The sequence below is a fragment of the Asterias rubens genome, chromosome 4, assembly GCF_902459465.1.
Source record: "Asterias rubens chromosome 4, eAstRub1.3, whole genome shotgun sequence".
NCBI lineage: Eukaryota > Metazoa > Echinodermata > Asteroidea > Forcipulatida > Asteriidae > Asterias > Asterias rubens.
Genome location: NC_047065.1, coordinates 5236549 through 5263942, shown reverse-complemented (window position 1 = coordinate 5263942; position 27394 = coordinate 5236549). Strand labels below are relative to the sequence as shown.

General features: G+C 39.0%; 1 protein-coding gene and 1 long non-coding RNA gene across 2 annotated transcripts; one reads left to right on the top strand and one right to left on the bottom strand.

Moving 5' to 3' along the window:
• Window positions 1–8708: 8708 nt before the first annotated feature.
• LOC117288813 lies at window positions 8709–11050 on the bottom strand. Its single transcript, XR_004518914.1, has 3 exons — window positions 10911–11050; window positions 10316–10419; window positions 8709–8747 (listed from the first exon to the last, which is right to left on the bottom strand). It is a non-coding gene; the product is annotated as an uncharacterized LOC117288813 (long non-coding RNA).
• Window positions 11051–13670: 2620 nt separating this feature from the next.
• LOC117289336 (probable aminopeptidase NPEPL1) lies at window positions 13671–26699 on the top strand. The gene is made up of 12 exons (XM_033770416.1): window positions 13671–13832; window positions 14787–14972; window positions 15609–15869; window positions 16402–16483; window positions 18712–18854; window positions 19626–19703; window positions 20950–21050; window positions 21387–21441; window positions 22240–22384; window positions 24798–24898; window positions 25610–25720; window positions 26409–26699. The coding sequence occupies exons 1-12, from the start codon at window positions 13683–13685 to the stop codon at window positions 26565–26567; spliced, it is 1572 nt and encodes a 523-aa protein (XP_033626307.1). The 5' UTR covers window positions 13671–13682; the 3' UTR covers window positions 26568–26699.
• Window positions 26700–27394: the final 695 nt, after the last annotated feature.

Sequence of the window (27394 nt, the reverse complement as noted above, 5' to 3'; positions counted from 1 at the left end):
AATGAAGTCCCAATAAAGTAGTGAACAACTAGGATCAACAACTACTCCTACTGATTAACTTGATGTAAGCCTGCAAACCAACAACTGCTTGCTAATGATTTCCGCACCAATTTCAAATTACCATGTTTTTGCATAAAAATGAGTCCGACATCGATGTCGGAAAATTAAGGTTTTATCAGTGACGATAAGATCCTAAGTTAAGTACAACAAAGTTTCAAATCCTACGGAACTACAAATTGTTGATAAACTCCCAATAAAGTATTGAACATCTAGGATCAACAACTACTCCTACTGATTAACTTCATGTAAATCTGCAAACCAACCACTGCAAACTAATTATTTCGTACCAATTATAAACTGCAATGTTTTTGAATAAAAATGAATCTGACGTCGATGTCGGAAAACTTAGGTTTTATCAGTGACGATAAGATTGCTGATAACTTGGGTGTATTTTCCATCTAGAAAGACACCTGTGATTCTGTAAACAGTGCATGACTAAGTAACAAAGTGACGTCTTATTTAGATTACCTATTCCTGCTGTGTCTTTTTGGCATAACAAAATCAAGCTAACAAGCAAATTGAGCAATAACTAATTGAGTTATTTGTTTAATAATTCTACACTAATACTGGACTAGTGTTTATGCTTCCTATAACTACCTAGCCAGGTTATTTAACTGAATAAGTCTACACTAAAACTGCTAATACGCTAATAGTTTGATCCATTGTACACTTCGATGTTGTACATGTTGAGACATTCTCATGTTAACCATAAAATAATTGATGGACATCGCACAAAATTTGTCTCGTTTCAAAGAGATCTTTAAAAAAAATAATACAATTGTTGTACTGACAAAAAACTAGTAGGTTGCATTTGTTCCCAACAGTTCTACGGGTTACATATCTTAAACTTGCCAACTCTTTTTAGAACCTGTCAAAATATTAGTGTCTTTGTCACTTTAACAGCCTAAATAACTAGAGAGACAAGATTCAAACATTGCGGCTGAACACATTTTGCGAGTGTTTGTAAATCGCCCGAGTGTCGTCCCCATGTTCAGCTGGAAAAGGGTTAACCAGTTGTAAAAACTGTTCACAATTATCAATAATTAATACCCTGAAAGATTGAAAACACCTACTGCAGCTAAACAACTACGTTTATGAAAAATGTATACAAATCATGCGCACCACAGTGGCAGTATTTGTTAAAAAAGCAATGTCTATTGGTCAACATCATTTGTAAATCATTTCCTCAACTGATTGTCGTTAACATACCTACTGTAGAATCTGTCATCAAGCTGACCACTCAAAACCTACAATGAACAACCTAGTTATTTGGTCACTGAAATAGACCAATAGTTAACGTCATAGACTGAATATTGTCAACCAGTTCAGCAGGGGTTTTAACTAAATCTAAAATCTAAACACTATTCTAACTGACGAAGGAGTGTACATACAACCTACTGTGGCTGAAAAATGAACCAGTTACAATTACCTAATGCACAACGGCATCTATCTAAGCGACGATGTTTCTTCTATAAAGGACCCTGTTAACTTCCTACACAATCCCAATGTCATCTTTGATATCTCCTTTTGATACAGTCAAAACTTCTTAACACAAGTGAAACCAATGTAAAAGCCTGAGTACCTGATTGAAATGTGAATAGCCATGTTCAGAATCTCGTTTCTCCGACCCTCGCACCAACATCTGGGTAGAAGTCTCCGTCATCCGTCAAGTTCAGAGGCTCCCTCAGATCAGAAGAGGATGTCCAGTGTAGAGAAGTTGCTCAAAAAGTAGACCCGTTTACACAGGAACAGTATAGAGAGACGGGTACCAACTTAGGATAACAAAATGATCGGGTAAAAAATGTGCAAAAAGTGCAATGGTCCTCAGTCCTTGACACTTTTGATACAGGCCCCCAAAGACTTCAACAGGCAACTAAATCCTTTCTTTGTTAGGTTTCGTTTTTTTGTTGGAGATCGAGAAAGTTGAAATAGTTTGTCAATCATGTAAGGTAGGACACCGGTAAGACAGACTACCAGCGCCACATTAACAAGATTTCACTTAATAAAATGCTTACCCAACCATTAACTCTTGGATCATTAGGTCGTCACACTTTCCAGATAGTAGTTGGCCACACCGACCGGCACACACGTTTGCACAACTCTGCTGCTTCTACAGTTCAGTGGTGCTTTCTACAGCATTTAATGAATGGGAACCAATTAATTTACAACATAATTTTTCAAATTCTAAAAACAGCCAGGTACAACATTTACAATCCTTGAGTTGAAATAAAGTTATCTCTGAAATTAGATTTTTTTTTGTATCAGCTGATGCAAAAAAAAAAATCACTAAAATTTAGAACTGTTAATTATTACTGTCGCAAGCAATGCAAAGAAGAAAAAAAAAAATCAAATGAAGTTTGTGACTTTCGTAACAAATATTGTACTTTTAAAACAATTTTATTTTGAATTTGGACAGGTGTGCATCACACTTATCCAACCATGTCAAGCCTAAAATTAATAAGTTTGGTTAAATTTATGACATACTCGTATTTCATTTTGTGTTTGGACAGGTGTGCATCACACTTATCCAAACATGTTGTGCCAAAAAGGAATAAATTTAGTTAAAATGAAGACGTACTTGTATGTCATGAAGATTGGTCCCAAGAATACAACTTTAGGATGTGTTCCGCTTGCATTAATTGTATTGAGTGCAAGTTGTACTTGGCTTCACAATCGTCAAAGTATCAATATAGAACCAGAGACACTCCAACAAATTGAGTCGCAAGCAAATTTTACAGAAAGTTTTGTTTTCCTAAACAGGAAAACAAACATTTCTGTAAAATTTGCTAAGATATTCCAACTCTGGAAAAAATCTAGAAAAGAAGAGTTTTTAAAGTGAGCAAAGTTTTAAAAGTAGTAGGGGGAAAAAAAATTGCCAATAGAGTAAAAAAAAAAAATAAGAATTTAAAATTCTGTATTTTACTAGTAAAGTCGAACGTTCTACATGAAAAATGTACGCATTTTGTATATAAAGTAATGTGAACTCATTTCGTGGGAATGTCTCCATAAAGTATTAAGATAATCTATGTAAAATACACAAATATTTTGCAGTTGTGACCCAAATTACCAAAAAGGACAAATCTTTTCGCATTGTCGTATTTCCTGTCCCAAAATTAAGTTTAAAGCCAAAATTAAGAATAGCTTTGATTGACAACAATTTATTTTGCATGTGGCCAACACAAAGAATGATAAGCGAAATGTTTCACGTAATGATTTGTCTTCTTCTTTTTGTGAAGTTGGATCACAGATGCAGTCAAATGCACAATGAATAAATCCAGGCTTGATACTTCACGGAGGCAACAAAGGCAATAGCCTCGATGCCCCTGGTCATTGCCTTGGTGCCCTTGAAATGATCTAGTACAGATTTACGATTTCCTCATAGAGTGCGTTTTACCAAGGAGAAAATGCTCTGGTGCCCTTGCCTTTTCAAAAAAGAAGCATACAGGCCTGTTAGTCTATAAAAACAATTCACAACACATGATTCAAGATTTATCATTGTGTTATTGCAACAAATACCCCAGGTGGGAAGGGGGGGGGCAGAGGTAATATGGCAAGTGGCCATTTCAGACATACAGCCGCAAAGGTTTACAGTAACCTTACCCCACAGAGGAAGGGTCAGTGGTCACACGGCAGGTGGATTACTAGAAAGTACCAATCATTTCCCCCAGGTAGGAAGGGGAAAAGGTCATGTATGTACATATGAACCTCAACATTTAGTTTGCTGTGACCCAATCCCTAGCAGAAAGGGATGAAAGTCGTGTATGATGGTAGTGGTACAACAGTAAGCCACTGATGTAAAACGTTACCAAGTTTGCTGCGACACAATCCCTAGCAGAAACGGATGCAAGTCATGTGTGGTGGTAGTGGTACAACAGTAAGCCACTAATGTAAAACGTTACTAAGTTTGCTGTGACCCAATCCCTAGCAGAAAGGGATGAAAGTCATGTGTGATGGTAGTGGTACAACAGTAAGCCACTAATGTAAAATGTTACTAAGTTTGCTGTGACCCAATCCCTAGCAGAAAGGGATGAAAGTCATGTGTGATGGTAGTGGTACAACAGTAAGCCATGCACTTATGTAAAACGTTACTAAGTTTGCTGCGACCCAATCCCTAGCAGAAAGGGATGAAAGTCATGTATGATGGTAGTGGTACAACAGTAAGCCACTAAACTAAAACTTTAATAAGTTTGCTGTGACCCAATCCCTAGCAGAAAGAGATGAAAGTCATGTGTGATGGTAGTGGTACAACAGTAAGCCACTAATGTAAAACGTTACTAAGTTTGCTGTGACCCAATCCCTTGCAGAAAGGGATGAAAGTCATGTGTGATGGTTAAGTTTGCTGTGACCCAATCCCTTGCAGACAGGGATGAAAGTCACGTGTGATGGTAGTGGTACAACAGTAAGCCACTAAACTAAAACTTTAATAAGTTTGCTGTGACCCAATCCCTAGCAGAAAGAGATGAAAGTCATGTGTGATGGTAGTGGTACAACAGTAAGCCACTAATGTAAAACGTTACTAAGTTTGCTGTGACCCAATCCCTTGCAGAAAGGGATGAAAGTCATGTGTGATGGTAGTGGTACAACAGTAAGCCACTGCTAGAGAACACGTTGATAGGTTCCTAGTTTGCTATGACGCAAACCCCTAGCAGAAAAGGACAGCTCAGTCATTTAAACAGGGCAAGTGCACCAAGGTGGTTTTTCTTGGTAAAGGGCACATCTATGGAATAATTGCAAGAACATTTCAAGGGGCACCCAGGCAATGCCCAGTGGCAACGTTGCCTCCGTAATGCATCAGGCATGTCGTAGTAACAGTATCGAGGATGACATTTGTGCAATGACTCAGGAGAAAGGGAGTTTTAGTCTTGTCATGACCCATAAGTTACTAAGTATGCCATAATCCTAACCAGAGCTAGAAGGCTTTTATCATAAAAGGTGTGCACTCAAGTTTCTTGTTCATTCTTTCAATCGATTAACCCACCCCAGGGGTTAGGGGAGGATCGATCAAAACAACAATTGATGATGGTAAACAATTCAATTTCAGATACTCATTTTTTGAAACAAGCTATAAAGCACAAGTTATCGCAAACTAATGTAAGCAACACTCACAGTTTAAAAACACCTTTACCACAGTTCGGCCATTTTGTCTGGTTCCCGTGTACCGATCAAAACCCGCTCGAAACGCTCAAAGTTTAACAAAAAGGAACCAGACTTAATTTTGTTGTCAAGCCTCATTTTGTTTCTTGAGACAATCCTGATGGCACTGTCAGTGATAAAGGATCCTCATCTTATTTAAGTACCCATACTGGGATGGATGCTCGGCCTCCTCATCAGTAACACATCTCTCTGGCATCAGGTGGTGGTCGTCGTTGTCGTCGGTGGTGATTTCATCTCCTTGTTCCAGTGCGCTCTTGCCTCGAGTTCCTCTCAGTGTAGACCGATCCGAAGATGTTGATTCTCTTCAGGAGTACTCAATCTCTTGATGCCTGTAAATAAAAAATAAAAAAAATAAAAAAATTACTCTTACATAAAAAATGAACCTTTGACCCTAACCATCTTGGGGTCGATTTCACAAATGGTTAGAAAGATGAAATAAAACAGTGAAAGTTTCAGCAAAGTAGGTTAATTGGTTCTACTTGCTGAGAAAACAGAAAGAAGCAAACCCTGTCACAGTAGCGATGAATTCAGCCGAGGTAAAGAATTCGATACATCAACAAATTATGTTTGCTTTTTTTACCAAACATTACAAAAAATAATTTGCCAAGGGTTTCCATACGGACACGAACCCTTTCTCACTGATTTTTGCTCCTCTGTTTACACAGGTAAAATATAAAACCTCTGAAATAAAACAAACCTATTTGTATATTAAAATATTTGGAGGGGTTTACGTTATTTTTCAAAATTTAAATGTCAACTTTCAATTTGAAGTAGCGCAATTTTCAATAAAACACAGTTAAAAAATCGGCCAGGGGTTTCCTTACGGGTGGCGAACCCTTTGTCACTGAATTTTTGCTCTTCTGTTTTCAGAGTTCAAAATATAAAACCAAATAGTTGGGGGCTTGTTTTTCAAAACTTATAAATCACCTTATATGAAGTGGCACATTTTTCAATGAATAAACCAGTCAAAAAATCGGCCTCCTCATCAGTAAGCCATTTCTGTGGCATCAGGTCGTCATCGTTGTCCTCGTCGCCGGTGGTGATTTCATCTCTTTGTTCCAGTGAGATCTATAAGTGTAGACTGATCCGAAGATGTTGATTCTCTTCAGGAGTACTCAATCTCTTGATGCCTGTAAATATAAAAATATATATAAAAAAATTACTTTTACATAAAAAAATGAACCTTTGATCCTAACCATCCTGGGGTCGATTTCACAAATGGTTAGAAAGATGAAATAAAACAGTGAAAAGTTCAGCAAAATAGGTTAATTGGTTCTACTTGCTTAGACAACAGAAAGAAGCAAAACCCTGTCACAGTAGCGATGAATCCATCCAAGGTAAAGATTTCGATACATCAACAAACTATGTTTGCTTTTTCCCCAAACATTTAAAAAATAATTGGCCAGGGGTTTTCTTACAGACTGTCACTGATTTTTGCTCTCCGTTTTCACAGGTAAAATATAAAACCTCTGAAATAAAACGAACCTATTTGTATATTAAAATATTTGGAGGGGTTTCCTGTTATTTTTCAAAATTTACCAAATGTCAACTTTCAATTTGAAGTGGTGCAATTTTCAATCAAACACAGTTAAAAAATCGGCCAGGGGTTTCCTTACGGGTGGCGAACCCTTTGTCATTGAATTTTTGCTCTTCTGTTTTCAGAGTTCAAAATATAAAACCAAATAGTAGGGGGCTTGTTTTTCAAAACTTATAAATCACCTTAAATGAAGTGGCACATTTTTCAATGAATAAACCAGTCAAAAAATCGGCCTCCCCATCAGTAAGACATCTCTGTGGCATCAGGTCGTCATCGTTGTCCTCGTCGCCGGTGGTGATTTCATCTCCTTGTTCCAGTGAGCTCTTGTCTTGAGATCTATAAGTGTAGACTGATCCGAAGATGTTGATTCTCTTCAGGAGTACTCAATCTCTTGATGCCTGTAAATAAAAACAAATTAATAACAAAATTACTTTTACATAAAAAAATGAACCTTTGACCCTAACCATCCTGGGGTCGATTTCACAAATTAATGGTTAGAAAGATGAAATAAAACAGTGAAAAGTTCAGCAAAATAGGTTAATTGGTTCTACTTGCTTAGACAACAGAAAGAAGCAAAACCCTGTCACAGTAGCGATGAATCCATCCAAGGTAAAGATTTCGATACATCAACAAACTACGTTTGCTTTTTCCCCAAACATTTAAAAAATAATTGGCCAGGGGTTTTCTTACAGACTGTCACTGATTTTTGCTCTCCGTTTTCACAGGTAAAATATAAAACCTCTGAAATAAAACGAACCTATTTGTATATCAAAATATTTGGAGGGGTTTCCTGTTATTTTTCAAAATTTACTAAATGTAAACTTTCAATTTGAAATGGTGCAATTTTCAATCAAACACAGTTAAAAAATCGGCCAGGGGTTTCCTTACGGGTGGCGAACCCTTTGTCACTGAATTTTTGCTCTTCTGTTTTCAGAGTTCAAAATATAAAACCAAATAGTAGGGGGCTTGTTTTTCAAAACTTATAAATCACCTTATATGAAGTGGCGCATTTTTCAATGAATAAACCAGTCAAAAAATCGGCCTCCTCATCAGTAAGACATCTCTGTGACATCAGGTCGTCATTGTTGTCCTCGTCGCCGGTGGTGATTTCATCTCCTTGTTCCAGTGAGCTCTTGTCTTGAGATCTATAAGTGTAGACTGATCCAAAGATGTTGGTTCTCTTCAAGAGTACTCAATCTCTTGATGCCTGTAAATATAAAAAAATATATAAAAAAATTATTTACATAAAAAAATGAACCTTTGACCCTAACCATCCTGGGGTCGATTTCACAAATGGTTAGAAAGATGAAATAAAACAGTGATAGTTTCAGCAAAATAGGTTAATTGGTTCTACTTGCTTAGAAAACAGAAAGAAGCAAAACCCTGTGAGAGTAGCGATGAATCCATCCAAGGTAAAGATTTCGATACATCAACAAACTATGTTTGCTTTTTTCCCAAACATTTAAAAATAATTGGCCAGGGATTTCCTTACAAACTGTCACTGATTTTTGCTCTCTTTTTTTCACAGGTAAAATATAAAACCTCTGAAATAAAACGAACCTATTTGTATATCAAAATATTTGGAGGGATCTCCTGTTATTTTTCAAAATTTACCAAATGTCAACTTTCAATTTGAAGTGGCGCAATTTTCAATCAAACACAGTTAAAAAAATCGGCCAGGGGTTTCCTTACGGGTGGCGAACCCTTTGTCACTGAATTTTTGCTCTTCTGTTTTCAGAGTTTAAAATATAAAAATATTCAAATATTTGGGGGCTTGTTTTTCAAAACTTTTAAATCACCTTTTATGTAATGGTGCATTTTTCAATGAATAAACACAGCCTCCTCATCAGTAAGACATCTCTCTGGCATCGGGTCGTCGTCGTCGCCGGTGGTGATTTCATCTCCTTGTTCCAGTGAGCTCTTGCCTTGAGTTCCTCTCAGTGTAGACTGATCCGAAGATGTTGATTCTCTTCAGGAGTACTCAATCTCTTGATGCCTGTAAATATAAAAAAATATATAAAAAAATTACTTAACCATCCTGGGGTCGATTAGGACTGGTCCTAACTTAAGGCTAGTCGTAAGTTAGACGAGTAACTTGTCATAACAAGATAAGACTAGTCTTAACTCTTTGTAAAGTTCAACGCAGATCCTTCGCAAGATCCAATTGCATGTTTTGTTGGTTTCTGTTTTGCTGATGGATGCACTTGTAACCATATTGTGCTTTAATAATAACAATATTAAAAATTATAATAATAAACGTATTTATAACGCGCCTTTTCCAAAGGATACAAAGCGCCAAATATTGTTACTGCAAGGTGAGTGGGATGAAGATTTTGAAATTATGAGACCTAATCCTTAGCACACCATGTAATGGTGTACATGGTGCTACGGCGCATACAGCAGCCAAAGCCAGGAACACCAGGGCGAACCCCTTCTCTTTTTCGATAAGTGCATGCACTGCGTTCTTTTAAAATGGGACCTGCGGCTTTACATCCAATCCGAAGGGCGAAGCAATGGTTAAGTGTCTCGCTTAAGGACACAAGTGTCATGGCTGGGGATTCGAACCAACACTCTGCTGATCAGAAACACCAGAGTTTGAACTTGATGCTCTTAACCTTTCGGCCATGACACTTCCGACAACGGTTTACACACATGTCATATGAACAGTGAATTTCTGCTTGTACTAATCCGCATGTAGCACTGAAATCCGTCATTCAGTGACGCTCGTGGCTCTTCAACAATGTTACCCCTGATCAATGGACCATTTATTTCATTCATCAAACCAACTCAGAAATTGCCTGTGCAGCCAAATATGTAGTGATAAATAAATCACAAGAACCATCTCTGCCCTCACAGGTACCTACTAACCCCTGCACAATCTATGGAAACTGTATGATAAACCTAAAAGGATCTACAAGCCTAAAGCCCGGTTCATACTTCCTGCAAATGCGAACAAATTTTGTTGTCACAAACTCGCAATGAATCACTCGCAACAGTTGAACTGTGTTCAACCTCTTTGAAACATTCGTAAACTAAACAGGGCTGGGTCGCCAAAATTCACTTTGCATTTGCAGGAAGTATGAACCAGGTTTAAAGTCACCTGGATTTTTTCAAAATTTACAAAATGATAAACCACCTTTTATTCAAAACGAAATTGTGCCTTTTTCTTTCAAACCATTTCATAATTGACCAGAGGTCCCCCTACAGGTGGCAAACCCTTTACACTGATTCGTTTTTGTGTCTTTCCTGAAGAAAAACAAAATGGTGAACCTAAATATTTTGGGAGTTATATTCTTCAAAAGAAACCATATGCAATAAATCACCTAATAAATTTCATCTATTGTGCATCTTTTTTTTCATAAACCAATTTTAAAAATTCAGAGTAATATAAATGTTGAAACCTCTGCAAGAAAAAAGAAAAACAAAATGTTTTGATGGTTCTAGCAGGGGCAACTAAACAACAATAATGTACAAACATTTCTGTATGTAAACATCAAGATATAAACCTAAACAATTTGGACAATTCCTAAGACATGTAAGATAAAACTCCAGTGTTTCACTCACCAGTGGTCCTAGGTCTTTCTGGTCGACGACCTCCTGACGACCTTCAACATTCTTGTGAGAGTTGAGACGCAGGTATGAATGATAGACCACACCATGTAATGCAGCTGTAGTGAGAAGGAAGACAATAAGTGACTTTTCATTCATTCAAAAAATGCTGTCTGTGCTATTAATTGGTAGTGATATAAAATATGCGGTCATCGCTGAGTGATACAAAGAAAAAAAAATCACTGATAATATTAATAAAAACAACTTTACACAAGTGTTACATTTTGTTGAAAATCTGTGAAAGGAATGTAATTTTTATAAATTATATCCTAAAAAAAAAAAATAGTCAATATTTTTTGTCAACTACAAATTATCAGTCACAGGTCATTTACATCATCAGACTCAAAGTCATTGAGCTGAATTTGCATTAATGTGTTTAATATTCAAAGTGAGTGTTGCGATCATGCATCAGCCTCCTCCCCCACCGCCTCCTTGACCACGTCCCGACCCCGCCTACCCTTTTTATAAATAACGCACAAGTCAAGGGGGTTATCACACACAACTTTACAAGCTCCGGTTTCCACAATAAATATATATATTCCAAACTTACTTTTTGCATTTACTTTGTGAGCACATGTCTTGCACTTCATAACTACCGTTTCTTTTTCAGGAAACGGTAAAATGGAGCCAAATGCGGGCAAAATTCCCTCGAAGAAGCAAGTCACTCCTCTCCTTCCATGTTTTTGAGAAATTCTGATACCGCATGCGTTTCTGAAGGGGACACACGTGATTTATCAAGCTCGACTTCATCTATACGTTCAGCGTTGAATTTGGTTTAGGGTATCTGACTAAGTATTTAAATAGGAATCGCGCCCTCTGTCGGCAGATTGTAGAGTCTCCCGCGTAAAGTTAATGAGCCTGCATTAGATGGTTAATTGATGCACTTGCTGGATGATTTTGATTAATTCTGGTTAAAAATACCACTCTATGAAAATACCAAGCGCAACAGGATAAAAAAATGAAATTAAACAAACAATATCCCCAAATACGAACCACACCACGAGAAATCCCTTCCAAATACTACTAATAATCATTATAGAACCGTTACAAAAGTTGTCACTCACAAAGATGAAAAAAAAACAAAGAAATAATATTATTATATGATTTTGTTTAACCATGATAATGCTGGAAAATTGCCCCTCGCTATGTTTATGTTGAAATATGTTTATGTTAAAGTTGTCTTACCATGTGTGCCCTCAAATGCATTTTGTTATTTTTAACCACTCGGGTAATTTTACATAACAATAAAAAACAGTTATTTTAGTAAGTTGCTGCTGGGGGATTAGCGAATTGTTTTTGATTTGAAGTTTCTAATTCTAGATTCGCTTGCAATTCTTTTAACTGGCATTCGGCGAGAGCAGACAAGTGAAGGAGACCGTTGCAAATACGCCTAAAATAAAGCAATAACGTTTTGTCACAAACTTCCATCCTGCCTGCGCCTCTTGAATTTCACCGACTCATGGTTGTGTGTAGCAAATTTTCCACAATAATTTGAAAGGCAGTCGACACTATTGGTACATACTCAAAATAATTATTAACATAAAACCTTACTTGGTAACGAGTAATGGGGAGCTGTTGATAGTTTAAAACATTGTGAGAAACGGCTCCCCTCTGACGACGTAGTTTTTAAGAAAGAAGTAATTTTCCACGAAGTAGATTTCGAGACCTCGGATTTAAAGAACTTGAGTTCTTGAAATCAAGCATCTGAAAGCACACAATTTCGTGTGACAGGGGTGTTTTTTCTGTCATTATTATCTCGCAACTTCGATGACCGATTGAGTTCAAATTTTTATTTATGCATAATGTTGAGATACACCCAAGTGAGCAGACTGGTCTTTGACAATCACCAATAGTGTCCAATGCCTTTAACAGCCAAAGCAACAAACGTATTACCTTTCTCAGACATAAAACTTTTCTCAAGAAAAATCCGCACTTACCATGTGTTTTTTGCAGTTTAATAAGTAGGTTTTATGATTATAATTATTTTGAGTATAACTACCAAACTGCTATAAGAAGAAATACCAGTCACAAATAATTGTAATTTGCCTGATCAAGAAAGGTTTTATGACGAAATTATTTGGAGTAATAACCAATGGTGTCCACTGCCTTAAAGGCAGTGGACACTATTGGTAATTACTCAAAATAGTTATAAGCATAAAACCTTTCTTGAATACAAGTAATGGGGAGAGGTTGATAGTATAAAACATTGTGAGAAACAGCACCCTCTGAAGTGACGTAGTTTTCGAGAAAGAAGTAATTTTCGACGAATTTGATTTCGAGACCTCAGATTTAGAATTTGAGGCCCGTAAATTGAGAAACACCAAGTGAGAACACCAAGTGAGAATACCTGTCCAGTGCTCTGGGGCCAATTTCATAGAGCTGCTTAAGCAAAAAAAATTCCTTTAGCACGAAAATAGCTCGCTTAGCCAAATTTTTATGCCATACACATTGCTTGTGTGACTGGTATTTAGCTGTTGTTATACTTAGCATAACAATTGAGTGGGCTCTTGGCCGGTAATCTGATTTTACTAAGCAAGGATTTGTTCGCTTAAGCACAATTTTGTGCTTAAGCAGCTCTATGAAATTGGGCCCTGGTATAACACCAAAGGTGTCCAGCGCCGTAAGTTCCGAACGTTTGAAACCACATGCCGCGCCAACGAGAACTCAAAGTATTTGAATTCGACACGAAATGAGCGCGACTTTCGAAACCAGCATAATTATTATATAAAGTGCCAGGTGCCACGGCGAATTCAAAAATGAATTTCCAACGTCAAACTCCTGTCCTGTCGTGTCGAATCTTTAAACAAATCCTATTACTTGAATTCGAAACGGCAAGAAGTCGATTGACAACGATGCAGATCGGACACGGCCAAGAGAGCAAAGCAAGAGAGAATTCCACGTTCGACCTTTACAGACGGGGGTAGTTGTGTCTATGTATTATATACAAAAAGAACTTGAATGACGAAACACGAGCGCTGAAAAGTTGTTATTTGAGGAGAAGTGCAAAAAGGAAACAGTTTTAATTAAGTGGCAGAAGTAAAACAAAATCTTGTGTCCCCCGCCCCCCCCCCCCGCCCCCTAATCAAGCAATCAATGTGAATTTAATCAAGCAATCAATCTATTAAAAAAAGTAAAAGTTATTATTTTTATGTAGGCCTACTTTTACAAAAAAAAACATTTGAATGGAAATATTTTCCTTATGTTACTTGTTGGTTTGGTCAGCCGCACTGAGTAAAAAGTAGTAAACATCTGACGTCACACTTCGGAAGTTTCTGTAATAAAATAACTATTTTGGACTCCTGAGGGCGCTGTGACTATCAACATGGCGAATGTTGTTCTACAATTTTCTTCCGGGAACAGCGTTTCTGACCCAAGATCTCGGTCGGTTTTGATTCTTGGACAGCTGTCACACCTGACAGCAATCAGTTATGAAGCAGTCCGCTCAAAGTTGGAGCCGAGAGTGACACAAGAGGTAAATCAGCCAGTATTTCCAAGGTCGACCCGCCAGTGACTAGTTACTAACTTAACTACTTTAACTTAGTCATGTTTTAGTACTACACTGTACAGTACTACAGTAGTGTTCAATCTTTACAATTATTTATTTGTATTAATAAAAAATGGCATGCAATGCATAATGGATACCTTGGATTGCATGGGGGGGGGGGCTTGTCAGCTCGCCCCTAACAAAGTCGCCCCCTGCAACGTCGCCCCCCTGAGTCTGAACGGCTCGCCCCAGATTGTTACAAAGTCGCCCCCTTAAATTAACAACAGTTACAAATGTCGCCCCCTAGGCCTAGCTAGCAAAGTCGCCCCTGACAAAGTAATCCCCACAGACAAAGTAGCCCCAGATTTTATAAGTTTGGGAACAAAATTGACATGATTGTTGATGTTTTATTAATGCCGCTAAAAAAAAATAATAATAATTTTAATTAATAAACAAAATAGTGTATTTATATTATCACTCACATATTATGGGCCGACCAGGGTGCGGGCAGAGCGGATACGGGCCGACCAGGGTGCGGGCAGAGCGGATACATAATAAAGTGACCATGCATGTTAGAAGCCTCGCTCCACCCAGCACAGAGGGTCAGCGGATGATGTCGTGATTGAATTGCAATCACAGGCATATTACTCAGGGATAGGATTCGAACCCACAACCTTTGCCAATCTAGAGCAGGGCAAAGCAATACAATCCTTCGTAAGACAAATTGTCAGTGTCACCATAGTGATTTGCATTGTGACTTCCCACTTTACTAAGCAACTAACTATGATTGATTTGTGGTTTAGATCAATCTTCCTTAGCTCTTTGTGAAATCGGCCACAGATGTCTTACCAACTAGACCACAGAGATTGCCCGGTAGCTAGAGGCAGTTTGAATTTTTTTTATTTTTTATTCCTACTATTTTCTATCTCTGTCACTCAACAGACGTTTAAGGTGGGCGTTGACAGTCTGCACCCATCGCCAACGGACTCTGTCTCCTTGTGGGTCAACAATGCCACAATCGCAGCCTTGCCCCTCAAAGCGAGCCGGCACAACACACCATCACGGGCCCACGCTGTCACCAAGCTGGTCAAAAATGGCCTACCAGGCATGGCCAAGGAGTGCATTGTGGTTTGTATATTCAACCGATCTGAAAGTTTGAAAGATTTGTTTTTCTCAGTTTCAGTGGAGGGGGGGGGGGGGGGGCAAGTGCCCCTGTCCCCTGCTCCCCCACACCAAAAGATAAATGGTTCGATACATTATATAGCAATCCAATAGCTCCCCCTCCCCCCTCCCCAGTGAAAATTTCTATTTAGGTCACTGCTCAGTATCATGACATGGCTGTGTGGTCTCGTGCATTGGAAACAATTTCTGGCGGCCAAGGGATCTGGGCCCAATTTCATGGATCCACTTACCATAAGCAAAGAAATAGCTGCAACACATTTTCCCAGGTTAGCAGGGAGTTTATACTTGTGAGCATGCGTAGTCCACATTTCTATGCATTCTTCGCTGTTAGCTAGCACAGGAACTAGGTACTTGCTCTGTAAGCGAAGAATGGTGATCGCAAGCACATAATTCGGCGGTAACCAGAGCCATGAAATTGGGCCCAGAGTAGTGTTAAGCTATTCCAACAAAATATTGATTTCTCCAACTAACTTCCTCAAGTTTAGGTTGCCGATATTCTTTTTCTACAGATCTTCCAAAATAATATTGGTTTCACCAACTGATTTCCTCAAGTCTAGTTGCTGGTATTCTTTTTTTCAACAGATCGTGTGTGAACGAAGCTGCGTGTTTGCGTCGGCCTGCGCAGCGGCCAGAGCCTATCCACTCTTCTCACGTCGGCTTGGATCTAAGGGGTCCAGCACGCGGGTCGTAACCATCGAGTTTATCCTGGTGGGAGAGAACAGCAGTAAGCCTCTGACCGACGGAGACATCCAGACCCTCGCTGTCACTGCAGACGCTGTGCGTCAATCTGCACGGATTGTCGACACGCCTTGTAATGAAATGAATACTGACCATTTCCTACAGGTACCAAAATCGATAACTTTGAGTCTCAATTCTCAATCTGATCTATGCAGTCCGCAAATCATCCGAATGGAATCATCACAATCACTTTAATGTTTTGTAGAAAGACAATGAAGAATTTCAGTTTTAGACATGGGAGGTAAAACCTTTACAGGGAAAACCCTCGCAGCCAGGTAGGGACTGAAAAACCCAATCCACATACAATTTGATTGTGTGAGGTGCTGTAGGGAACGGTGAAACAATATTTCCTTTAAGAAGGACAGTTCTTTTCAGAACTGAGAAGTCTCCCGAACGTCCCGCACATCCACTCCGTGTTAGTAGAATAAAGCAAGACAGTTCTCTAAGAAAAAACTCTACCTGGCAAGTAGATACACACACACACATGGTGTAAACGCAAACCAAATATATACCTCACCATGCAATGCCTCAAATCCTATTTAATATTTCCTTCAATGACCAGTTCAACGATATATCTTTGACAGCATAGTTTCGGCCTATGTGTTTCAAATACTTGTGTTTGTGCTTTATTTAAAAGGAGGTGCATAGAGTGGGCAAAGAGCTTGGTATCGTACCATTCATCATCAGGGGTGAAGATCTGGATAAACAAGGATTTGGAGGTAAAACAGGCAATATGGCACTTGTATAGGCCAATTTTGAGAGTAAGAAGGCCTGATGCATCACAGCAGTGGCTGAACCAAACATTTTTGTTGGGGTTGGGAGGGGGGGGGGAAGCAGAGGAAAGGAAATAATTTAGGGCCAAGACGGTGGCAGTATGATAATGTAATGTGTCCATGGGCATTGCCTTGATTCCAAATGTATGTTTCCCTTTACAGAAATGAGTCCTTATCAAGAAAAAGACTGACTTGCTGTTATAAGAACTAAGTATCGGACTGGGGGGGGGGGGTTCCTTGCTGTCACTCGATCTCTAGCTGTTTTTTGGAGGGGAGACAAGTATTAGCTATGGTTGCAAGAAGCAAAACAGAACAGTCCCAGAGGCCTCCAACGTACGCCTACTTTCTTTCTTGTAGTGCGTTATAGGTTGGCCTTAATTATACAAAGGGACTTGTTGTGCATTTACGTGTACGGACAACTCTCATTAAAACAACAACACTGGGAATGGCCAAATTACCTCTTTGTAAGCAGAACCTCTTTATAAGGGGACAGCAAAACAAAGGAACGCAAAGCAGAAATGAGATTCAGGACTTCAGAATGTACTCTTTATAAGCAGAACCTCTTTACATTGTATAAGAGGACAGCAAAACAAAGGAACACAAAGCAGAAATGAGATTCAGGACTTCAGAATGTACTCTTTGTAAGCAGGACCTCTTTATAAGGGGACAGCAAAACAAAGAAACACTAAGCAGAAATGAGATTCAGGACTTCAGAATGTACTCTTTATAAGCAGAACCTCTTTACATTGTATAAGAGGACAGCAAAACAAAGGAACACAAAGCAGAAATGAGATTCAGGACTTCAGAATGTACTCTTTATAAGCAGAACCTCTTTACATTGTATAAGAGGACAGCAAAACAAAGGAACACAAAGCAGAAATGAGATTCAGGACTTCAGAATGTACTCTTTGTAAGCAGGACCTCTTTATAAGGGGACAGCAAAACAAAGAAACACTAAGCAGAAATGAGATTCAGGACTTCAGAATGTACTCTTTATAAGCAGAACCTCTTTACATTGTATAAGAGGACAGCAAAACAAAGGAACACAAAGCAGAAATGAGATTCAGGACTTCAGAATGTACTCTTTTTTTATACGCAGAACCTCAGTGTTCTCCACACACGTAAATTGGATCGCCCTCCTAAAATTTAGGCCGCCCTGCTAAAATGATTGGCCGCCCTGCCAAAAAAAGGACAGAGAGACTATTTTTAGACTGCATTTAATAAGATCAAACAAGTACCTGACAAGCCAAAACCGACTTCAAAACTACAGCATCAGAAATGCGGTCATAAACAAACGTTAAAACATGATGTACAGACGGCCACATGGTTCATATGACACACACCACGCACACCGTCGACGTCGATACATGGAAATACCTACTGCATGCACAGTGCATAAACAATCCGCACGCTGTGATTGGTGGTTGATAGACTCCAACACAATACGCACGTTCACAAACTTAGATTGTGAATGTGCGTATTGTGTTGGAGTCTATCAACGGCCAATCACATCGTGCAGATTTTTTATGCATTTTGATTATGTCATGCCGCCCTCCTAAAAAAAAAAGTCTGTGGAGAACACTGGAACCTCTTTATAAGAGGACAGCAAAACAAAGGAACACAAAGCAGAAATGAGATTCAGGACTTCAGAATGTACTCTTTATAAGCAGAACCTCTGTATAACAGGAAAGTTGTTAAACAGGAACATTGTTTATAAAGAGGACAGCAAAACAAAGAAATGCAAAGCAGAAATGAGATTTAGGACTTCAGAATGTACTCTTTATAAGCAGAACCTCTTTACATTGTATAAGAGGACAGCAAAACAAAGAAACACTAAGCAGAAATGAGATTCAGGACTTCAGAATGTACTCTTTATAAGCAGAACGTCTTTACATTGTATAAGAGGACAGCAAAACAAAGAAACACTAAGCAGAAATGAGATTCAGGACTTCAGAATGTACTCTTTATAAGCAGAACCTCTTTACATTGTATAAGAGGACAGCAAAACAAAGGAACACAAAGCAGAAATGAGATTCAGGACTTCAGAATGTACTGTTTATAACATGTACATGTATAAGCAGAACCTCTTTACAACAATGCTGTTTATAATGAGGCTTGACTGTAGAATGATGATGATTAGTTGATTTGTACCCTGATGTTTGTATGTCCACTAGGTATCTATGGGGTTGGAAAGGCAGCGGCTAACCCGCCGGCTATGGCTGTACTTAGCCATAAGCCAGCGTCTGCAACTCAGACAATAGCGTGGGTTGGCAAGGGCATTGTCTATGACACCGGTGGCTTATCAATTAAAGGGAAGGTGAGTTGAATAACACGCATGGTGGACAAATAAAATAAGACTATTGCAACTATTTTGTCAGCTCTACTAATCTTGACTACAACTTTGAATGAAACACAATGGATACTCGACCAGCAAACCAACAATTTTGAATTTGCCAACAGAGTTTTGATTTAGATGGGTTTTTTTCTGCAAGTGCTTGATTTGCTGACACATTGAATTGGCCTAATTATGCAAAATTGTAAAAATGGCCTTCCATATTTGGGATGTGATCAAGCCAAATGAGTCGATCCTCGGCCTTGTCAGGTAATTTTTAACTTTTTCTTTCATTTGACAATCTTACATAATCTATGCTTTTTACTGTCAAAAACCCCATGTTGAAAATTTATGAAAGTAGAAATGCCAAGAGATGCGAGGGAATAAATCTGGGAAGACAGGATTTATAGTTGAGTTGTTCATTGAAAATGCATTCAATCATTTTCTTTTTAAGGGAAGGTTATGTTTGGTAATTATCAAAGACCAGTCTTCTCACTTGGTGTATCCCAACATATGCATAAAATAACAAACCTGTGAAAATTTGAGCTAAATTGGTCATCGAAGTTGGGAGAAAATGATGAGAGAAAAAAACACCCTTGTTGGACGAATTTGTGTGCTTTCAGATAGGAATAAAAGACTCTACACACCGCCAATTTCAAAAGGTGGTATATTTGTTGATATATGGCAAAAAATCTGCCTTTTAAGTATGCAATGAGTAAAATGTCCTTCTGTATTTGTTGCATTTATTTTCCCCAGACCGCCATGCCTGGTATGAAGAGAGATTGCGGCGGTGCTGCAGGGGTGCTGGGAGCCTTTGCATCTGCTGTCAAACTGGTAAACATCATCATGTTTCACTTAAACAATTGTATATTAATTAGCCACAATATTTCATGTCTGAAATCAATAGTTCCATCCCCTTAAGCTGATGTTCTAACTGCTGCTTCCCAGGTTGTTTTTAAATTTGGGTGTGGTCTTTGCTACAAGGCAGCTGATTGTTGAATGACTTCCTACTGGCAACCCCGAACAAAGATATTGACAAAATAGGGAGACCGCCAACGTAGGGCTAGATAGCCCCGTTGGTAGAGCGCCGACATGTTTATCCAGAGGTCGTTGGTTTAAAGACAATGGACACTATTGGTAATTGTCAAAGACCAGTCTTCTCACTTGGTGTATCTCAACATATGCATAAAATTACAAACCTGTGAAAATTTGAGCTCGATTGGTCGTCGGAGTTCCAAGATAACTATGAAAGAAAAAACACCCTTGTCACACGAAGTTGTGTGCTTTTAGATGCTTGATTTCGAGACCTCAAATTCTAATCTTGAGGTCTCAAAATCAAAATCGTGGAAAATTACTTCTTTCTCGAAAACTATGTTACTTCAGAGGGAGCCGTTTCTCACAATGTTTTATACTATCAACCTCTCCCCATTACCCATTACCAAGTAAGGTTTTATGCTAATAATTATTTTAGGTAATTACTAATAGTGTCCACTGCCTTTAAATCCGGTTCTAGTAAATTTGTCTTTGTTAAACCCCCCAAAATTGTTTTGGTCAGCAATGACTCTTATCTGTATCAAGACCAAAGAATATCTCATCCCGATTCTTCTCTGAACCAAAATGTCTTCCCATAAACTAGACATGTTGTTTCTTCCTACACCAAGCAAGACTTTGTGGGGTGTCATGGATGAGTGGTTGAGAGCATCAAATTCAACTTCTGGTTGCTTAGTCATCAGGGTGTGGGTTCGAATCCCGGTCATGACAATTGTGTTCTTGATCAAGACACTTGACTGTCAATGCTTCTCTTCAGCAGGGACCTGCGAGGGCCGCAGAGATGGTTCTTGTTATCGATTTAGCTTAGTGCACTACATACTTGGCAGCACAGGATGTATACTCCCCAGGGAGCTGAGATGGTCTGAGGAATAAAATAAATGGCCCAGTGACCAGGGGTAATAATGTACAAGCGCCATGAGCGTCACTGAGGGCTAGATTTGAACGCTATATAAGAAGCCACTATTATACTATTACTGTTATTAGACTTGAGATCTTATAATCTTATTATAACTTGACTGTTTACTGACAGGGTTTTAAGGAGAACCTTCATGCTATAATCTGCCTTGCTGAGAATGCTGTAGGACCACTAGCTACCCGACCAGATGATATTCACATCCTGTACTCTGGAAGGTGCGTACAGGGTATACATACCAAAGGTTCTCATGATGCTCAAGCTTGTGTGTCGGGCCGATATGCATGAAAATGTGTGCCAATATGCGCACATTTTGGCCAATACGCAAACAAATTCAATAAATAAATTATTTAATAATTTCACATAAATCATCACGAGAAAACCATATAGAAGGCTCAATATTGCACAGTATGACTTTTAAAACCAAGATAAACACCAAGTAGAAAATATTCCGAAGAATTCAGCGAGCTTGGGCCACACATCCAAACATTTGGGTCATTCACATTACTATACATTATACAATTGTTCTCTATGTTTTGGGTTACCTCCTTTAGATCAGTAGAAATCAACAATACCGATGCAGAGGGACGCTTGGTGCTTGGTGATGGGGTGAGTAAAGTTATATCTAAAAACCCTTGGTGTTTCTTAGATTTCGGAGGATTTCTTCTCTACCAATCTGAACACCATCTTTTGAAATCTTGTGTTGGGAATAAAGGTTATAATTTTGGTTCTGCGTGCCATTAATGTAGATGTTATGCATTTTTTGTTGTGTGTTACCCATACTCCAATGTGTGTCAAGAAGAAAAACCATAACAAAAAAACACAGGCATATGACTCATGCAAAAATTTTCGTTTTTAAGTTGAAAGGTCTTCTGACTGGCTCATCCGAACAAAAGGGGTTTTCCAACATAAAGCTTGATAGCTCAGTTGGTAGAGCGCCGGCACGTTAATCGGGGGTTGCAAGTTCAGATCCTGCTCTAGTAACTTTTTTGTTTTTTAAAGGCAGTGGACACTATTGGTAATTGTCAAAGACTAGCCTTCACAGTTGGTGTATCTCAACATATGCATAAAATAACAAACCTGTGAAAATTTGAGCGCAATCGGTCATCGAAGTTGCGAGATAATAATGAAAGAAAAAAAACCTTGTCACACGAAGTTGTTTGCGTTTGGATGGATGATTTCGAGACCTCAAGTTCTAAACCTGAGGTCTCGAAATCAAATTCGTGGAAAATTACTTCTTTCGAAAACTATGGCACTTCAGAGGGAGCCGTTTCTCACTTTGTTTTATACCATCCACCTCTCCCCATTACTCGTCACCAAGAAAGGTTTTATGCCAATAATTATTTTGAGTAATTACCAATAGTGTCCACTGCCTTTAATGCAAAAGTCTTCTCTTTTCCCCTGTAGGTTGCCTATGCAGTGAAGGATCTAAAGGCAGACATTGTACTAGACATGGCTACACTGACCGGTGCCCAAGGCATCTCAACAGGGAAGTACCACGCTGGACTGTTATGCAACAAGGAGGAATGGGAGGAGGCTTGTGCAGTAGCTGGTCAGTCATGGTTTTTGGTTCTCATTTCATAGATGTTTTATTCTGCATCGGGGATAAAGATTATAAGTTGTTTTTTTTCCCTAATTGATGTGCTTTAAAGGTACCGGACACCTTTTGTAATTGTCAAAGACCAGTCGTCTCACTTGATGTATCTCAACCAAAGCATAAAATAACAAAACTGTGAAAATTTGAGCTCAATTGGTCGTCCAAGTTGCGAGATATTGATGAAAGAACAAACACCCTTGTCACACTAAGTTGTGTGCTTTTGTTTGATTTCGAGACCTCAAAATCTAATTCTGAGGTCTCGAAATCAAATTAATGTCAAATTACTTCTTTCTCGTAAACTACGTTACTTCTGAGGGAGCCGTTTCTCACAATGTTTGGGACCATCAACCTCTCCCCATTACTCGTTACCAAGTAATGTTTTATGCTAATAATTGTTTTGAGTAATACCAATAGTGTCCACTGCCTTTAAGAGCTGTATACTAAGTACTGTAATGAACATGCTTTGTGTTGCATTCCAAGAGTATTCAAGAGTATCCAAGTTGCATTCCAAGTACTTTCCAGAGTTATTTGAAGAAGAAAAAAATCCCACGGGCAAACCACTTGGGTGGGATTCAAACCCCCTACCTTTGCGTTGCTAGAGCAGATGTCTTACCACTATAGACCACCGAACTAGCCCGGTGGCTAGTGGCAGTTTGAATCCTATGTGTTATAGCAGTGGGTACGCAACGATTTAATAGATGTTATAACACACCTCTTGCTTGGTCTGTATTCTGGTTGGCTGAAACACAGTCACAGGGGATGAACTAGTCTAGTGCTCGCACGCGTGTGTTTGCGGGAACTAGTTCCCGAGCGGGCACTAGTCTTTGAAAATAGTGCCCGGCACAGCGCCCTCTTTTGACTTGAACCGTGAACAGCAACTACAAAATGTCCTTTCTTTTCCAGATTTCTGTTCTTATTTCACATTTAAAACCGAGCTGTGTTATAAAACACATATTGACTGGCACAATTTGGTAACTAGTGTACGTCTATCCCCCCCTGGGCCTGTGAGTGTCCAGGAGAGGGGACTATTTCCCTCGCCCTTCGGCCTCGGAAAGTAGGTCCTTCTTATGGTCACTCAAAGTCCCTCGGGGGAATAGACGTACACTAGTTACCTCATTGCCAGTCAATATGTGTATACTACAATAGTTTTGCATCGGGAATGAAGATTTGTTTTTACCATTACACTGATGTTCAATAAGCACTGAACTCTGAAAATGTCCCAGTTTTTGTGAATAGGGCCAGCGGCTAGGCATTCAAATTTTATCAGAGTCCTGAGATTTGTGTGTGTTTTACAGGCAAGATATTCTTCCTACTTCAGTCTGATTTACCATTATGGGGTGCTCGGGCCAATCCACAAACTATTTGTTAATACCAAGAAAATTCTTTCAAAGCCTATACCATACATGCCATATGTACATCCCTTGTACTCGATAACATTTGCCTGCTATTTTTTAGGGGTCAAATGTCATGCTTGGTTAAAGTTTTTACACCCTGGCCCAGTTTCATGGAGCTGCTTATCCAAAAATTTACTTAGCATGAAATGTCTTCCTTGATAAAACCAGGGGCGGATTGCACCAAGCGGTCTTAACCGGTCTACATATATGCGCCATAGCCGGCTAACTTGAGAGGCGCTCAGACAGTCTTTAATTATAGACCGGTTGCAATAGCGCGGTCTATAGTTATAGCCAGTCTAAAATCTTAAGCCCGCTCCGAGCTGGCTATAAGCGGTCTTTGTTTTTTTTTATTTTTTATTATGCGGGCGCTACATTTGTACGGCCTAGTTGTAGATGATTTGATGCAAAGAGCTCTACGATGATACTGTGTTTTTATTTTTAGAAATAGATAACACCCATTAGAGGCATTATAATGATGCTACAGTGCACCGTGTTCCCAAGAGTAAAAAATATTACAACTCACAGATTTGTATCCGATGATTTAAAAACCAAAGCAAAAGGATGCCGTAACACCAGTGCTGCAGATGTGCTTAGTGGTATGGCACCTGTTTGTATTACACTACTTTTCACCGACTTATCTAAGACCGGCTTATTGCAACAGGCTTTATGACTGACTAAGCTAAGACCGTCTAAGACAGATAGCCGGCTATAACTGACTGGTCTTCGACCGCTGACTAAGAACGTTTTATTGCAACCCGCCCAAGGATTACCAACCAAATTTCCAAGTGATTTTCAGGATAAGCAAACAACTGAATATCAGTAACAATATGCAACAAATGGAAATTTGGTTGATAATCCTGTTTTTATCAAGGACATTTCATGCTAAGCAAATTTTTGTGCTTAGCAGCTCTATGAAATTGGGCCCTGTATGGTTGGAATGACATTATTTGTATCTCTGTTTGTCTGGCTTTCAGGAAGGAACAGTGGTGACTTAGTGTTTCCCCTGGTTTTCTGCCCTGAGCTTCACTTCAGTGAATTTGGTAGCGCTGTTGCAGATATGAAGAACTCAGTCATGGTAAGAACGATAAGAATAAGAATTATAATAATTTGCAATTCAGCAATTACAACAGTTCTCGAAATCAAGCACCTAAAGGCACACAACTTCGTGTGACAAGGGCGTTTTTTCTTTCATTATTATCTCGCAACTTCGACGACCAATTGAGTTCAAATTTTCACAATTTTTTTTTTTTATATGTTGAGATACACCAAGTGAGAAGACTGGTCTTTGACAACTACCAATAGTGTCAATAGTGTCCATTGTCTATAACCAATGAGATTGTCTGCTGAATGCCATGCTTGTATCATCAAAGGCGAAACCCTATCATATACCTGCCATACTTAATCAAATGTGTGGCCCAACACTAAGGTTTTCTTAAATAAGTTTTTGTATTTTTTTTTTTATTTTCCTGCATAAAGTGGTCATTTTAAGAGTTGCTGATATTTCTCGGAATTCTGGGTACAAAGTGCTTTCCGTCCCGGCCCAGCCTGGAAGAGACCCAGGGGGCGACCACGCAACACCTGGTTGCGCCAGCTAAAAGTGGACCATGGTTCATCAGCATAGCAGCTGTGGCAGTCTACAACAAATCAATTGGTTTGGGCGGCTCTACGTCCCCCTTGATGGACCACAGAGAATGATGATGATGATGATGATGAATGCTAAATACTTGTAAATTTGTGCCAGCAACTAAAATTTATTGTGATCTTATTTTTTTTATTTTTTTTTCAGGACCGTGGCAATGCACAGAGTTCATGCGCTGGTCTCTTCATTGGAGCTCACATTGGGTTTGATTTCACTGGTACTTGGATTCATGTGGACATGGCCAGCCCTGCTAACTATGTAAGTCCATCCTAAGTAGGATTGGAAACTTTAAACCGGCCTCAGGTCAACCTTTCGTCAACAACAAAACATTCGGCGACAGGGGTTATGATCAAGCCAGGTTTGCTGGGAAAAAATGGTGCGGTGAGATCGATCACCCCTGGGAACGTGGTTGGTTATATCATCTACTTACATGTATTTTCTACAGGAAAGTGCTTACTTTACATAAAGCTGACAAACAAATCTTCCAATAACATGGTTTGAAGAATTGACATAAATCAAATCAAGTTAAAGGGAAGGTACACGTTTGATAATTACTCAAAACAAATATTAATGTAAAAACTCACTTGGTAATGAGCATTGGAGAGCTGTTGATAGTATAAAACATTGTGGGAAACGACTCCCTCTGAAGTAACGTAGTTTTTGAGAAAGAGGCAATTTCTCACTAAAACATTAAAAGACTTCTCTCTAGAAGTCTTTTATTCCCATCTGAAAGAACACAAATTCGTCCAACAAGGGTGTTTTTTCTTTCATCATTTTCTCGCAACTTCGATGACCAATTGAACCCAAATTTTCACAGGCTTATTATTTTATGCTTATGATGGGATACACCAAGTGAGAGCACAGGTCTTTGACAATTACCAAAGGTGTACAGTGTCTTTAATGAAAGCAAATAAATTGATTCAATTTTTCACTACTTCACATACAGGGAGAGAGAGCCACTGGGTATGGTGTAGCCCTCTTGGTGGCGCTGTTCGGCCGTGCATCACACTCTGCACTCCTCCAGTCAGTCTCACCCCTTGGTCAGAACCTTTCCAGTGAGGTCGAACTAGTTGGGAACGAAAGCAAGAAAATACGACTGGTGTAAGAAAATACAACCCTGGCTGTATCTCGTTGGCCCCCCCGCAACAATTTTGTTTAAAATTATATTTCTTTTTCTAAATCCCTTTTATGTGGTAGGCCTTTTATAATAAACAAAAATTTCAGGCAAAAAAAAAAATCAGAAAAACCTGGCACTATCTCGTTGGGCCCGCTTGCCGTTCAATGGTGGCTCTTATTGCGTGCTCTCTGCTCAAGCTGGGGTTAACAACATTGAGCTGGGGAACAGGGGGATGGTATGTTTAGTTTCAAATGACCCAAACATTTTGGCCAGGATTGTAGGTCCATCAGTATGTACAATGTATGAAACAATACAAAACCTATAAATTTCAATGCTGTCGACAAGCTAAATTCACAACCAGTTTTGATCGTGTTTGAATTTCATTTTGAAAAGATAATACTGTCTAAGCAAAATTGATTGCCAACCAATCTTTACGCTGTGCATAACACATGGCTCTGTGAACTGTAATCTACTGAGCAAACCCTGAAATGCACAATTGTCGGGTTAATAAACAAAGCACTGCCCAGGTGGGTTATGTTAGTATTCTACATAGAAACCCATTTTTATCCTTTAGCTCTCAAGGACTTAGAAACTTGTTATAAATTAATTGTTAAACCCTTTCAGTGCCCCCTTTGTGCGATAATGGCGCTTACAGAATAGTTGGGGACCTAAAAAATAAGCTTGTATCTTAGGTCAAAACACAACTATTTGCAATAAATGTTTGGATAAATATACAGGAATTTAAAGTTGGCGTTTCAGAGGGGCTTTAAGTTCAAATTCAGTTTTGTGAGGTTCTCATTTTCCAGTAGATACGA

Bases quoted from the DNA above. Each gene is read 5' to 3' on its own strand.
- LOC117289336 (XM_033770416.1), top strand. From the start codon at position 13,683: ATGGCGAATGTTGTTCTACAATTTTCTTCCGGGAACAGCGTTTCTGAC. The intron at 21,051-21,386 runs GTGCGTACAGGG...TACCTCCTTTAG, and splicing joins CACATCCTGTACTCTGGAAG to ATCAGTAGAAATCAACAATA. The intron at 24,899-25,609 runs GTAAGAACGATA...TTTTTTTTTCAG, and splicing joins ATATGAAGAACTCAGTCATG to GACCGTGGCAATGCACAGAG.